At 45.5% G+C, this 13,616-nt stretch overlaps 1 protein-coding gene across 1 annotated transcript in view; it reads left to right on the top strand.

The window, feature by feature from the left end:
- GOLGA5 (golgin A5) overlaps positions 1-13,616 on the top strand; it is a 933,889-nt gene that overhangs the window by 518,166 nt on the left and 402,107 nt on the right. Inside the window, exon 8 of the mRNA XM_044074573.1 lies at positions 4,228-4,356. Within this exon, the coding sequence (XP_043930508.1) occupies positions 4,228-4,356 (129 nt within the window). The remainder of the gene's footprint in view (positions 1-4,227; positions 4,357-13,616) is intronic.

Raw genomic sequence — 13,616 nt, 5'->3', positions numbered from 1 at the left:
AAATGAATACACAGAATAGCAGAAAGTAAGTTGGAGATGAGCAATTCAAATTAGGATGTTGCACAACTGACCGGATGTTTGCAGTGAGATAGATGCTGGAGAATAAGTTGGAGTTGAGGAAAGAGTCCAACTGGGCACTTGTAGATGTGGAGAAAGTATATGACTATGTCCCTAAAGCTGATTTGGGCAGTTCTGCAATGGTTTGAAGTCCAGGAAACATTGATCATATTAGTGCAGGTCATGTACAAAGACCCATTGACACAAGTATGAACAGTGCTTGGACACACAGAGGGGTTCCCAGTGGGAATGGTTATAGGTTCATAGGTAAATACTAGGCTAGCTGACCTTGTGGGCCATTTTAAGCCTAGCCAGATTCCCTTTTTGTGCTCAAATTAACCTATGCCATTTGGTTAGAGATTAGCCTTGCTCATCCTGTGGTCTATAATTATATGTGGACAGACTGAAATCATTGTCATTTTACTCTGTCATACCAGCTGCTTTGTGGCTACCTGTGCCTTGCATATAGAGCAATCTCTGATCCATCTTTAATGGAAATGCTGCACATTCTTAAGTCAAATGGCACACGGGTCACTCTCAAAGGACCTTAACCGGGTATGTGACATCAACAGAAATTGCTGGAGAAACCGATTTGTTTCACAGAGGTTGTCCCACCTTTGGAACAAGCTTCCCATTCATGTTAAACAAAGGCCCTCGTTGGCCCTATTTAAGCGCAGTTTGCATGGTTGGATGGGTAACCCGAAATTTACTCTGGAGTTCCACCTGTGTCCCTCTTGGACAGGGACAATTAGGTGCTGATTTTAGTGTCTGTTTGAAATAGACACCCTTGGGAACATGGGTTGAACTTGGCTAGGCTTGTAAGGGCTCTGATGCCGTTAGTGTAGTAATGTCCTATGATCCTGTGAGATTAATTGGGATCTTACCATAGATAATTTAGAGGGGCCCATGAATGGGATAAAGCATTTAGGACCTTTTAGCAGTTGGTAGGATACCGAGTATAGTGACAAGGCATTGAGTCGGTCCATGTCGGATGTGTTGTTTTGGCCTTTTATCCTTTTAGTAAAGTATCTTTGTAGGCATTCCAGTTGTTGCATGGGGGCATTATATTCAATAATTGGCCTAATGAGGGCTTGGTAAAGAGGGGGCAGTGACATCCCTAGATCTAGACACAATCCCGTTGTTTATAAGCTGTGCAGTATAGAAGGACTGTCTTACAACAGTGGACACATGTTACATGTTGAAAAGTTAGGCTGCTGTCCACATAAGTTCTCGAATCCTTAACAACTGGGTCAGTTCTTGGGGGCGTATTGTCAGTGTGGTAGTTCCCCAGGGTAGATGACTCCCCAAAGGATCTATTAATGCATTGTTTGGCATTTTGTTTTAGTCCAGGATTTTGGCACCAGTTATTAGAATACAGGTATGCATCAGTGTTGCTGTGAGACCACTGCTACTCATACTGATAAAGGACTACATTAGCAAACAGGATGGAGGAGACAGGTCAACAAAGCTGCTGTGTGCAGACAGTGAGGCATTACATTCAGACTCAGAACAGGATTTTTAATAAATGATGGAATGGAATGCAAAACTGAAGGCACATAGTTTAAAAACTTAGTACAGACAAGACAGTTGTCATGGCAACAGGTTAGATCAGAAGAAGCTGAGAGTTGAGGTAGAAGGTGAAAGTAGTGGAACAGGTTGACATTGTCACGTATCTGGAATGATGATTGAGGTGAAGGGAACTCTAAATTAGAAGGTCAGAGCTAATATCACAGTGGTGGCAGCCAACTGGCACAGTGTTTCAGGGGTAATGTATTTCAGAAAAATGCCAAAGAAGTTGGAACGTAAGGTGTAGAAAACAGTGGTGTGGCTAGTACTTTTGTATGGCGCAAAACCTGAGCAATTGAAGCCAGAGCAGTTGAAGCTAGATGTGATGTAGATGAAGGGCCTGAGATTGGTGGTAAGATGCACACTGTGGTACAGACAAAAACAGTGTTGACATCAGTGCAGAAACCAAAGTAGCCGTGATTACAGAGAATATCAAAGAGAACGGATTAATCATTCCGGCTCATGTTCAGGCAGGAAGGCAGAAGATGATTTGGTGAAGATGATTTGGGAGAGACAAGAAGGCAAGAGGAAACAGACATCCAGCAAAAGAGATATTGTGTGAGAGACCTACAACAGTCAAGCATGACTGTCAAAGACTTTTGGAGAGTAGCACTGAATCAAGTGAAGTGCCAAAAGCTGACCGAACACCCATACACCATGTAGAAGAATTGAGGAGGAGGGGTTAATGATGGTGATGATGATGACTACACCATGTAGAAGAATTGAGGAGGAGGGGTTAATGATGGTGATGATGTTGACTACACCATGTAGAAGAATTGAGGAGGAGGGGTTAATGATGGTGATGATGACTAATTAGGGAGAAGCATCTTGAATTATAAGCATTTTATTCTGAAACCCATGCACCTTGACGGTCTGTTCTCAAAACAGTTTTAAGTGGGGGATAGGTGTTGAAAATTACAGCCATCTGCATACACTTCTAAATGTAGTAATTTAACTTTCATGGTTACATTAAATGGAGTTTTGTTGTGCCTGAGTTGTATGTCATGTTAGGATCATAGATTAATGAGTTCCCTTTAGGTCAGTGCATTTACTTTAACAAACAATAAGTTCAATGAAAATAATTCTTTATTCCATACTCCTATTACTGTCTTGTCACTTCTGCATTATTTTCTCGAGTATTAAGAAAGTATCTAGTTGGGATTTGCATTGTAAAGCTACAGAAAGGACGGTGGTAACAGTTGGCAAACATTCAGTACAATGAAAGTGATTCTTCACTGCAGTCATAGGTTCATAGGTTGGTACTAGGCTATCAGCCCTAGGGCCTATACAAGCCTAGCCATAACAATTCCCTGGCTATTTCTTCCCACATTATTTACTTTCCTGGACCCCTGTCTAGCAGGGCGACTGACGTGATCCCTGGGGTGAATTTCCTTTCTCCCATCCAATCGTCAAGGTTCCTTTTGAAGAGGTCCAAAGAGGCACTCTGCTTGACATGTATGGGCAATCTATTCCAGAGTCTGGGGAGTCTCTGGGTCAGGAACCTATCCCTCCAGCATGTTTTGTTTATTGTGATGACAAGGTTTAGATCCCTGGAGCGTGTAGCTCTGAGGGATTGGGATTTCTTTAAGTGTAGCATGTCCAACAGCTCTGGGTTTGACATGGCCTTGTATGTTAAGCTGAGATCGCCTCTGAGTAGACGATATGCGACAGAGTATAGCTGGAGTATTTAAAGGCGGTCAGCGAGGGCATCTGCTTGAGGCCTGTGATTCTTTTAGTGAGGTATTTCTGAGGCCTTTCCAGTTGTTGCAGATGTCTTGAGAGGTACATACCAAATGGGGCGTTGTATTCTATAATGGGTCTAATGAGGGATGAGTACAGTGGGACAATGACCTCCTTTTTTCTGGATGAAAAGCCCTTCGTGATGAGGTGTGCCACATAGAAGGATTTCCTGACTGTTGTGGCGATGTGGTTATCGAAGGTGAGACCACTGTCCACCTGTGTCCCCAAGTCTCTTATCACACTTTCTGTGTTTAGTGTACTGCCACTTATATGGTAATTCATGGATACATGTTTTTTCCCAAAGGGGATAACAATACATTTCTTGGCATTGAGCTTGAGCCCATGGCTCTGGCACCAAGCATCTGTTTCTGTAAGGCCCTTTTGTAGAGTATCCACCTCATTTGGGGATTCAATAATGGCTCCCAGTTTGCAGTCATCTGCAAACTTTGTTAGCCAGAGTCCCTTAGTGTTGACCTGTACTTCAGAGAAGTAGATGCCAAACAAGAGCGGCCCCAGGACTGAACCCTGAGGTACTCCACTTGTCACTTGTCTGGAGCTGGATTTGGAGTCAGCTACTTTTATAGTGTGGGTTCTATCAGTAAGCCATTTAGCAACCCATTGGGTGACATAGGGATTAATGCCCAACTTAGTAAGTTTATCTATGATTCCAGAGTGGGGAATCTGTAATATCCTTTCTCGACTTATCAGCGTATTAAGAAAATTTGAAAATGTTTAGTTGTGGTTGGCACTATAAAGCAACACAAGTTTTTTAGAAGAAGTTTGACCTGAAAATAGATGTTCTAAATGCATGTCTTATTTTGAAGTATGTACAGTACTTCAACATATCTGTTTCTTAATTCTCAGGATATGGAAACTCAGCAAGTTGCTGAGACAGAATCCACCAGAGAGCAGGTCCAGGAACTGCAGGAACAAATTTGTTTGCTGAAAAGGAGTAAACAGGACTCAGAAACTGAACTAGAAAAACAGAAACAGGTAAACTTACAGTAACTGTTGGTGCACTGTAAGCGTTAATCCAGAAAAATTGTTTGCACATTGAAGCTAAAGAAGTCCTATGTTCTTCGCTTATACAGTTAGTACCAAAATGGTTTCATTGCAGAGAGATGCCAGTTTCTCTCAAGTCTCCTGTTACTATATGCATAGAGTAAACTTCTGTTTATGCTTCTAACTAATCTATATAATTTTTTTTTTAATTTTAGTAGATGGTAGCTTTTTCAGTGTTTTTCTAGTTTATAGTTTTTTTATTATTAATTTAGTTTGATTAGTTAAGTTAGTGTTATTCTTTCCATTATTATTTGGTTGGCAGAATTGGAAACACTTTCTAAGTAAAACTTGTATGTGCTTACTTGGCTCCTTATGTGTTGTTAATAATATTTCAGGGTTGCAAATTAATTTCATTTTATTGTGTCAGAACTATGGCTCTTGGGGAGATTGTTTGTAGTGAATAGATTAAGGGGTACTTATCAAAATATAGTTAAGTGCATTGTTTTCCATTATTAATGGATGACTCGATTTTATAGTAATAAGAAGTATTTAAAATTGTAATGAAGAATATTCCCTGGAAGGCTGTTGCCAAGGTGTTAGTGAATGTCTAAAACTATGTAAACTGGAACTGCTTAAAAATGCTTTTTTGACATATCTTTGTCTTTAGCCTTTTTTTGTTGTCCTTGATCCTTGGCAGAATCGTATGTGGTTGTTTTTTTGGGGCCTACATTCTTCGAATCACATTTTTTGACCCACAGTGGCACCCTTATAAATAGAGCTCATCCTGGCATTATTGAAAATGCCTTTGTTCAAGACCTCCCAAGTGCTTTGGTGGTTACAAGCTCTCCATTCAAGAGTACCGTAGGAACTGTATCTGTGTAGAACTTTTACATGGTATCATTTTCACTGGGGGTCAGCTTAGTAACTCATCCATCTGAAGTAGTTTACTTCATTTGGTCTTCAACCTGTGGGATACCGGATCCGTATCGGAACCGAGTTGGGAGTCTTACTAGCATCTGCTCTGAGCTCCAAGCTCCTCCCCTTACCCATAATACACCTCCACTACCTTCCAACCTCCAGATCTTGTTTGCCGTGGCTAGCTGAAGCATCGTGATCTCCAGAGCTCCAGGTAGTAAGTGGGTTTAAAGTCTTTAGAAAGTCTTTTTCCTCCTCTACTATAATTAGGTTAGTGTGGGTTCCCCTTCTCCTCCCCTTGCTTGGTTCGTCGAGTTATCTATCTTTAGTGTTTAGCTTAGTTTTAGTAGTTTGTCAGTGTGTTGCTACCCCTCCCACTCTCAGTGTGTTCTGTGTGTGAGTGTGGTGAGTGGTGTGTTCAGTGAGAAAAATAATACTTCTTTTGTTGTTGTTTTTTCCACTGTTATGGCTGATAAGCCCATGTTTAAAAGATGCACTGAGTGTGGCCATAAGTTGTCCCCTGCGGATGGCCATACTCTTTGTGCAATGTGCTTGGGCGTGGCCCACCTTAGTACAGACTGCATTATATGCTCAGGTTTTAACCCGTGCGGAATTAGGGACAGGAAGGCTAAGTTTGCCCTGAAAGGCCTTCTTCCCTCTTCTGAGGCGGTTGCCTCGTCTTCGGCTTTGGTCACAGCGGCTGGTGTGGCCGCCTCTCCTTCTCTTTCCCTTGTTTCTCCTCCCTCCCAGGCTGGGACTCAACCTCCCGTGTCAAAGCCTGTGGAAGTGGAGTGGAAAAGGGGCAGGGAGAAGGAGAGAGAGGCAAGACCAAGGTCTGAGAAACACAAGAGGTCTCCGGACCTCCCTTCACCGGTTAAGACTCCTAGGATCCATGACTACCCCTGGCTCTGATCTCCGAGATTTCCCCGGAGCCGGAGGAGACACGCTGTACTTCTCAGGCTTCGGTGTCCCGACCCATACGGTCGGAGTCCGTGGCCTCGTCGAGGTCCACCCAGTCCTTATTGGAAGTCGACATGGATAAAATGATGAGGAGGTTCATTAGTACTCATATCCAGATGGGGGTCTTGCCAGCCCCCTCTCCCTGTGGAGGGGGGAGCTTGCTAACTTTTTTTTCAACCTATTTCTCCTTCTCTGATCTGTCCACCAGGTTCAGAGTACTCTGATCTGAGAATGGCTTTAGTCAGGGGGTTGGCGCTGATGGTAACTGCTTCCTTGACGCTGACAGCTGCCTGGAGTGTGTCGGATCTGACCAGACCGGATCCAAGCCGCTCTCGGAGATGGACCCTTGGGTGTCAGATCCGAGGGAGTGGAACTTTTTTCATTGGCTCTGCCTTTGTCGGGCCAAATTCCCTCCCTCAGAGCTCTGTCCACTTCGGGCCTGGCATCGATTCTCTTGTTGGACCCGGGGACACCGGCCTCCTTATTGGTTCCACAGGCGGTTCGCTCTCCCTCGGTGTTCAACGTGGCAGAAAGGGATGTTCATCGTGCATACAGCTGCATTCATAACAGATGGGTTTTCCTGCCGTCAGGCGGTTCCTCGGTCAGCCGAATTCCAAAGTCTAGGTCCGGCGTCGGTTGTCGTCGCTTCCTCCCTGACGTCAGTGCGACAGGGGTATAAAAGATCCAGCCGACACCATTTTCTTCAGTCTTTCTTGCCACGCGGTGCCCGAAGCAGAAGCAGTTCGCAAGTGCCGGTCGGCCAGCTCCTGAGATTACGAATATTTTTCAACCGTAGTCTTCTTGAAAGCTAAGTACCCCGTTGGGGAAACTTTTCTTGCCTCAGACTGATGTCAGACAAAGTTAATAATTGCATTTCTTGTGGGAAGCAAATTCCGCATAAGGATTTTCATTCCCTCTGCATTCCTTGCCTAGGCCCAGACCACGACGTCGCGGCCTGTCGTTTTTATGCTACATTCAACAGACGCACTATTAAGCATCGGGCGGAGTTCGCCCAACACTATTTTGGCAAAAAGTTTAATTACATTATGTCATCGGATACTCCGACTCCAGTGATAAGTAAAAGGCGCAAAGATAAGGACCGACATACGAGGTCCGCAACTTCTACCGACACCACGCCAAAACCGACTACAGGTGCTCCGGTTCTCAGTGAGGCGCCTACGCAGCCCCTGACTACCTACGACACTTCATTGGCGGTGTCTTCTGTGCCCGAGGTCGCAGGCTCTTCGGCCCACACCCCGACTACAGATACCGAAGCCACTATTGGCGGTGAAACTCAGAGTTTAGATAGACCTGCCACCTCTCAAGGTGTCTACAGGCCTTCCTCTTCTTTTTCCATCAAGGCTTTCACTAAGTCTAAATCAGCCATGCATTCTAAAAAACAAGCTCCACAGGGCCCTTCTCAAGGCCCCATGCCTAAAAAGCAGATGCTCAAAATGGCTGAGGATTTGATTACTCTTATTAGGGACAAAAGACCCAGAGTGGAGGAAGAATCCCCCTCCTCGGACCAGGCCTCCATTATTTCAGAACATTCTGAAGACCAGGAACATTCTTACTCCCCTTTTGAAGATTCTGATGCAGAGGAGTCCATTCCTCTGTCTCCGAGGATTACTCTTTTGGGGAAACCTTACATACCTTGAGGGAACACTTCCACTGGGAAGGCCAAGAGTACTCAGACTCCAAGAAAAGGCTTAGAGATTTCCTCTTGCTCCCTCAGCACAGGCCTCTGGCTATACCTCCTGTCTTAGACATTCTAGATGACGTGTATTCAGAGGCCTGCCTTAACCCAGATTCTTTACCTCCAGCTCCAGTCAAGCCTGACGGGTATTACCGGGTTCCTGACTCACACCAATTCCTATACAAAAGCCATGCGGCTGACTCAGAAACTATATCACAGGGTCCCAAGGGAATTAAGGCCTCCACTGCTAAAAATCCATTACCTTCAGAGAGAGATTCCAGAGCTTTAGAGAGGTGGGGATAAAGGTTTACACCTCGCCACCTTAACCATGAGGGCATTAAACTGTCAGTTCCATATGTTAAAGTACCAACAATTTCTGTTATCACAGTTGAGAAACAAAATGTCACAACCTGAACAACCAGACTTGAAGGAGTTGCAGGATTTGATACATAGTGCAGAACAAGTGGGTAAACATACCTTGCAATGTGGTTTTGATGCTTTAGAGACCTCATGTAGAGCTGCTGTTACAGGATCAGTCATACGTAGGCATGCCTGGCTCAAAGAGCAAACCTTACCAGATCATGTCAAAGCTAAATTGCTAGATGCCCCTCTGCAAAAAGATGTATTGTTTGGTGTTAAAGCTGAGGAGGTATTAAAGAAAATGGAGGAGAAGGCAAAATCAGTGCAAACAGTAAAAGATTTCCTACAGGTACAACCTCCACGTTTCAGTAGAAACTGGCCTTCTAAAAATTGGTCCTTTCCAGCCACGGACAGACCCCAAAGAGGTAGATACAGGCGCCCGAGGGGCAGAGGGCAATCTCTAGGATCATTTAGAGGCAGACAATGGCAAGCACCCACACAAAGAGGTGGTGAGGATAGTTCACAGCCATTCAGAAAGCAGAACCAATGACTTTCCCCTTTGCATGCCAAGCAAGGCTCAAATGGCAGCACCTTTAGGCGGAAAACTGGCATTATTTTCGAAAAATTGGCATATTGTCACAAAAGACAAATGGATCCTGGACATTATAGACAGAGGCTACAGATTTCACTTTCACACCCTTCCAAAAATGAGAGGCATGCCAAACCTGCCACACAATCAAAGGGCAGAGACACAGAAACAAATTTCAGATCTCATGGACATGAAAGCTATTCAAGAGGTACCTGTACAAGAACAGGGTCAAGGTTTTTATTCCAGACTATTCCTGGTACCAAGGAAGGGAAAAGATTGGAGACCTATTTTGGACCTATCCATCCTAAACACTTTTTTACTTGTACCAAAATTCAAGACGCTCACATTACAGCAGCTTCTTCCCATGCCTGGCAAGGAGTCTTGGCTGGTAACATTGGACCTCAAGGAGGCATACCTGCATGTCCCAATCAGACAAGATTGCAGAAGATACCTCAGATTTCTTGCAGGTTCAACCCATTATCAATTCTCTGCATTGCCCTTTGGCTTATCTACTGCGCTTAGAGTGTTCACGAAATGCCTGGCATCAGTAATCGCCTACTGCAGTCTTCAAGGGATACAAATATACCCTTATCTGGACGACTGCCTGATCCAAGCGGACAGCAAGCACATACTTCTGAAACATCTGGTGTTTGTAATAATGTTGTTGAATTCTCTGGGATACACAGTCAACAAAAAGAAATCAAGGGTAATACCCTCTCAAACAATTTTCCTGGGTGCCAGCTTGGATACAAACACCCAGATGGCCTACCTCACGCCAGAGAAACAAGGGCAACTATCTCAATACTTCAGAAAACTGGCAACTTTCACCAGGCTGACTGCAAGGAAAATCCTGCAGGCTCTGGGATTCATGGCATCTTGCATCCTACTAATCCCATGTGCAAAGCCGCATATGAGGAAACTTCAATGGTACCTAAAAAACCTATGGTCTCAACACAGCCACAATTTGGAAACAATAATACTACTAATTCCATGTCTTCAAAAGGAATTTCTGTGGTGGGCTCAAGCATGCCAAAGAAACACAGGTCTCCCATTCTGCAAGCCTCAAGCCAATCAAATCATCACAACAGACGCCTCGGACTACGCCTGGGGGGTGCACATGACAGATCGGTGCATTCAGGGCAAATGGTCCCAAAAAGAAAAGCACCTACACATCAATCAGAAGGAAATGCTAGCAGTAATAAATGCTATTATAGCTTCCAAGGACCTACTGCATCCAGGCCAGCTGTTGATAAGGACAGACAACACCACAGTAATGTGGTACATAAACAAACAGGGAGGTACCCATTCATACCCCCTATGCAGGCAAGCCATGTCTCTTTGGAACATGGCTCTAGAATTACAAATCGAGCTTCAAGCACAGTACCTGCCAGGCAAGGAAAACACACTGGCAGACAACCTAAGCAGAAATATGACAGATCCACACGAATGGAAGTTGCATCCTCAAGTTTTCACAAGGATAACTCAAGCATGGGGAAGGCCAGACATAGATCTCTTTGCCTCCCACAGAAATCACCAATTGGCAAAATTCTGCTCAAGGACCTTTCATCCACAGGCCTGGAAGGTGGACGCACTCTCCTTCAGTTGGGTAACAATGACAGTTTATGCCTTTCCACCTCTCCCTCTGCTGCCCAAAGTTCTATAAAAAGACAGAGCAGACAGACCAAAGATGATTCTCATTGCTCCAGACTGGCCAAGACAACACTGGTACCCACTCCTGAAAAGCCTGACGCATTCCCCACCATGGATCCTGCCTCTAATGCCTCTTCTACTGACTCAGCACAACTTCAAAACTCTACACAGTCAGCTGAAAACACTCAATCTGGCCGCATGGAAGATTCCTTAAATTCACAACAGGCCCTACTCTCCAAGGAGGTGCAGGATGTCATTTTGGAGGCCAGAAGACCTTCTACAAGAAAAGCCTACTCTGCAAAATGGAAATGGTTTTGTGCCTGGAATGAGAAAAAGGGTCAGAATCCAGGAATACTAAATTTACCCCAAATATTACAGTACCTAGCTGAGATGCTAAGCATTGGACTTTCATTCTCCTCCATCAAAATCCATGCCTCAGCCATTTCTGCAAAATACAACACTGATCCTCCTTTATTCTCTCACCCCCTCTTAAGACAGTTCCTCAGAGGGGCTAAGAATATAAAACCCCCAAGAAACAACCAGTACCTGCTTGGGACCTCAGTTTCATACTAGAAAAACTGACCTTGCCTCCTTTTGAGCCAGCTGCTTCAACAGAACTACAATACTTGTCTTGGAAAACAGCCTTCCTCCTGGCAATCACTTCAGCTCGCAGGGTTTTGGAACTACAAGCCCTCATGGCTGTGCAGCCTTTCATCATTTTCCATCAGGACAGAGTTACCTTACGAACCAATCCGTCCTTTATGCCAAAGGTAGTATCCAGGGTAGCCTTGAATCAGGCTATCCACTTACCTACCTTCTACCCTAATCCTCAAAACAAAGGGGAAAGACTGCTACATTCCTTGGACATTCACAGACAGCTGCGTTATTATTTGGACAGAACAAAGCCTTTCAGAAAATCAGAGCAACTCTTTGTGTCCTATGCTGCAGGAGTTCAAGGAAAGCCTATTTCCAAACAGACAATCTCAAAGTGGATAGCCCACTGCATACGCTTTTGTTACTCTTTTCATGGTAAATCTGTACCTGCAGGCATCAGATCTCACTCCACAAGGGCCACAGCTACCTCTGCAGCTTTCCTCAGGGGGGTTCCTACCAAAGATATTTTGGAAGCAGCCACTTGGAGTTCCGTACATACCTTCTCCAAGCACTATCACCTACCATTATACTCCAAATCTAGAGCAGGCTTTGCCACTGCAGTCTTGCAGGGCATCCTGGCTCCTCCTAGTTCCACCTAGTGCCTACCACCCCTTTTTTAGCTTTGGGATTCTACCCATCTGTTATAAATGCAGCTGTATGCACGATGAACATAGTACAGTTTTGCACCTACCATAAATGTAGATGTTCAAGTGCTAATACAGCTGCAGTCCAGGTTTCCCTCCCTCCTTCCCCTCTAGGGGTATTCTTTTATGGTGCATTTGCTTGCAACTACTGTTTTTTGATTATATTTCATTGCATTATTACATAACTTTATGTATTGCCTTCCTTCTGGGGGCACCTGACATCTGGGGCAAGAAAAACTGAAGAAAATGGCGTCGGGTGGATCTTTTATACCCCTGTCGCACTGACGTCAGGGAGGAAGCGACGACAACCGACGCCGGACATAGACTTTGGAATTTGGCCGACCGAGGACCCGCCTGACAGCAGGAAAACCCATCTGTTATGACTGCAGCTGTATTAGCACTTGAACATCTACATTTATGGTAGGTACAAAACTGTACTTTCTCTCCACTGGATCAAGACCCCTGACTGTCTCCTCGGACTCTGCCCAGACCCCCTCGGCTCTTTCTACGATTCCCATTATTTTACCAGAGGGACAGCCCGTGCTCGAGGCGCCCCAGACGGTTCCCCCTGAGGACCAAGTGGCTTACGAGTTCCCCGGAGAGCCCCACTGGGATGTGCCTCACAAGCATACGTGCAAGAGGAGGCACTTTGACTCCCCTGAGTCCCTCATCGAGGATACGGACTTGGATGATGGGGAAAGTTCCCCCAGGTCACCTCCCGAGGGTGTCTCCTTTGGAGACATTATGGAAATCCTTCACCAATGGGGAGGTTGGTCTGCTCCCAAACAGTCTTCTGACGAGTCAGTTTTCCTGGAGACTTTCGGCACGGGCCCACCTACTTCCTTGATGTCCCCTCCCACAGATCCCTTGGTAGATCTGGTCACCTCGCGGGCATGGAAGGAGCCGGACACTGTGGAACCAATTCCCAAAAGACCTGACAAGATTTTCAGTCCACCTTCTGATAGGCCAGCATGGAACAAGGGCTCCGCCATAGATGCTATGGTGGTAGCAGCAGCCACAAAGAAGGAACTAGCCCAGGAGAGTTCCTCGGTTCATCCTCCTGACCAAGAGTCACAGATGATGGACTACTTAGGGAAGTGGGTTTACGCTTCAGCTACTTTTTCTATTAGGGAGCTGAACTACCTGGCACATTTCATGAGACTCCAACGTGACCTGGTAAAGGAGCTTGTGTAGTCTCCCCCTAAGTCCATGCCACAGGAGGACAGGGACTCATTCTCCGCAAGGATGGCCACAGTCTCCAACACGTCCATGCCACTCCTTTCACATGCTACTGAAGGAGTGGCTAGGGTGGCTGGGTCTGGCATGTTCATGAGGTGCAACGGCTGTCTCAGACTATGTCAATTCTTGGAACCTTTTAAGGCATCCTTTACCAATGCCCCTTATGAAAGCTCTACTCTTTTTGGTAAGTCCGTCAAAGAGACGTTAGTCCAGAGTGAGAAGGATGGGAAGACACTGTCTGCTGTCGGGATCTGCTTCTCTAACCCTCAAAGGTCCTTTTCTCTGAACCAGAGAGGGCAAAAGATGTAGTTCCGGAAGTCCCAGTATTCTCGGGACACTCAGGGCTCTTCTTCCCCCAGAGGCAGAGGGGGACAGAATGGATGCCGGCCCAGAGGCAGAGGGGGTCCGAGGAATTTTGGGTCTCAGACAGACCCAGACAGCAACCTTGAGGGGTGGCCCAACTGCTGTACTCTGGAGGCAGTAGAGGGGCAATTGTCCTTGCACCTGGCGGCATGGGAGTCCATAACATCAGACCGCTGGGTGC

This window comes from Protopterus annectens, chromosome 6.part0, assembly GCF_019279795.1.
Source record: "Protopterus annectens isolate FY-2018-M chromosome 6.part0, PAN1.0, whole genome shotgun sequence".
NCBI classification, from domain to species: Eukaryota; Metazoa; Chordata; order Ceratodontiformes; family Protopteridae; genus Protopterus; species Protopterus annectens.
This window is presented reverse-complemented; position numbering and strand designations above follow the sequence as displayed.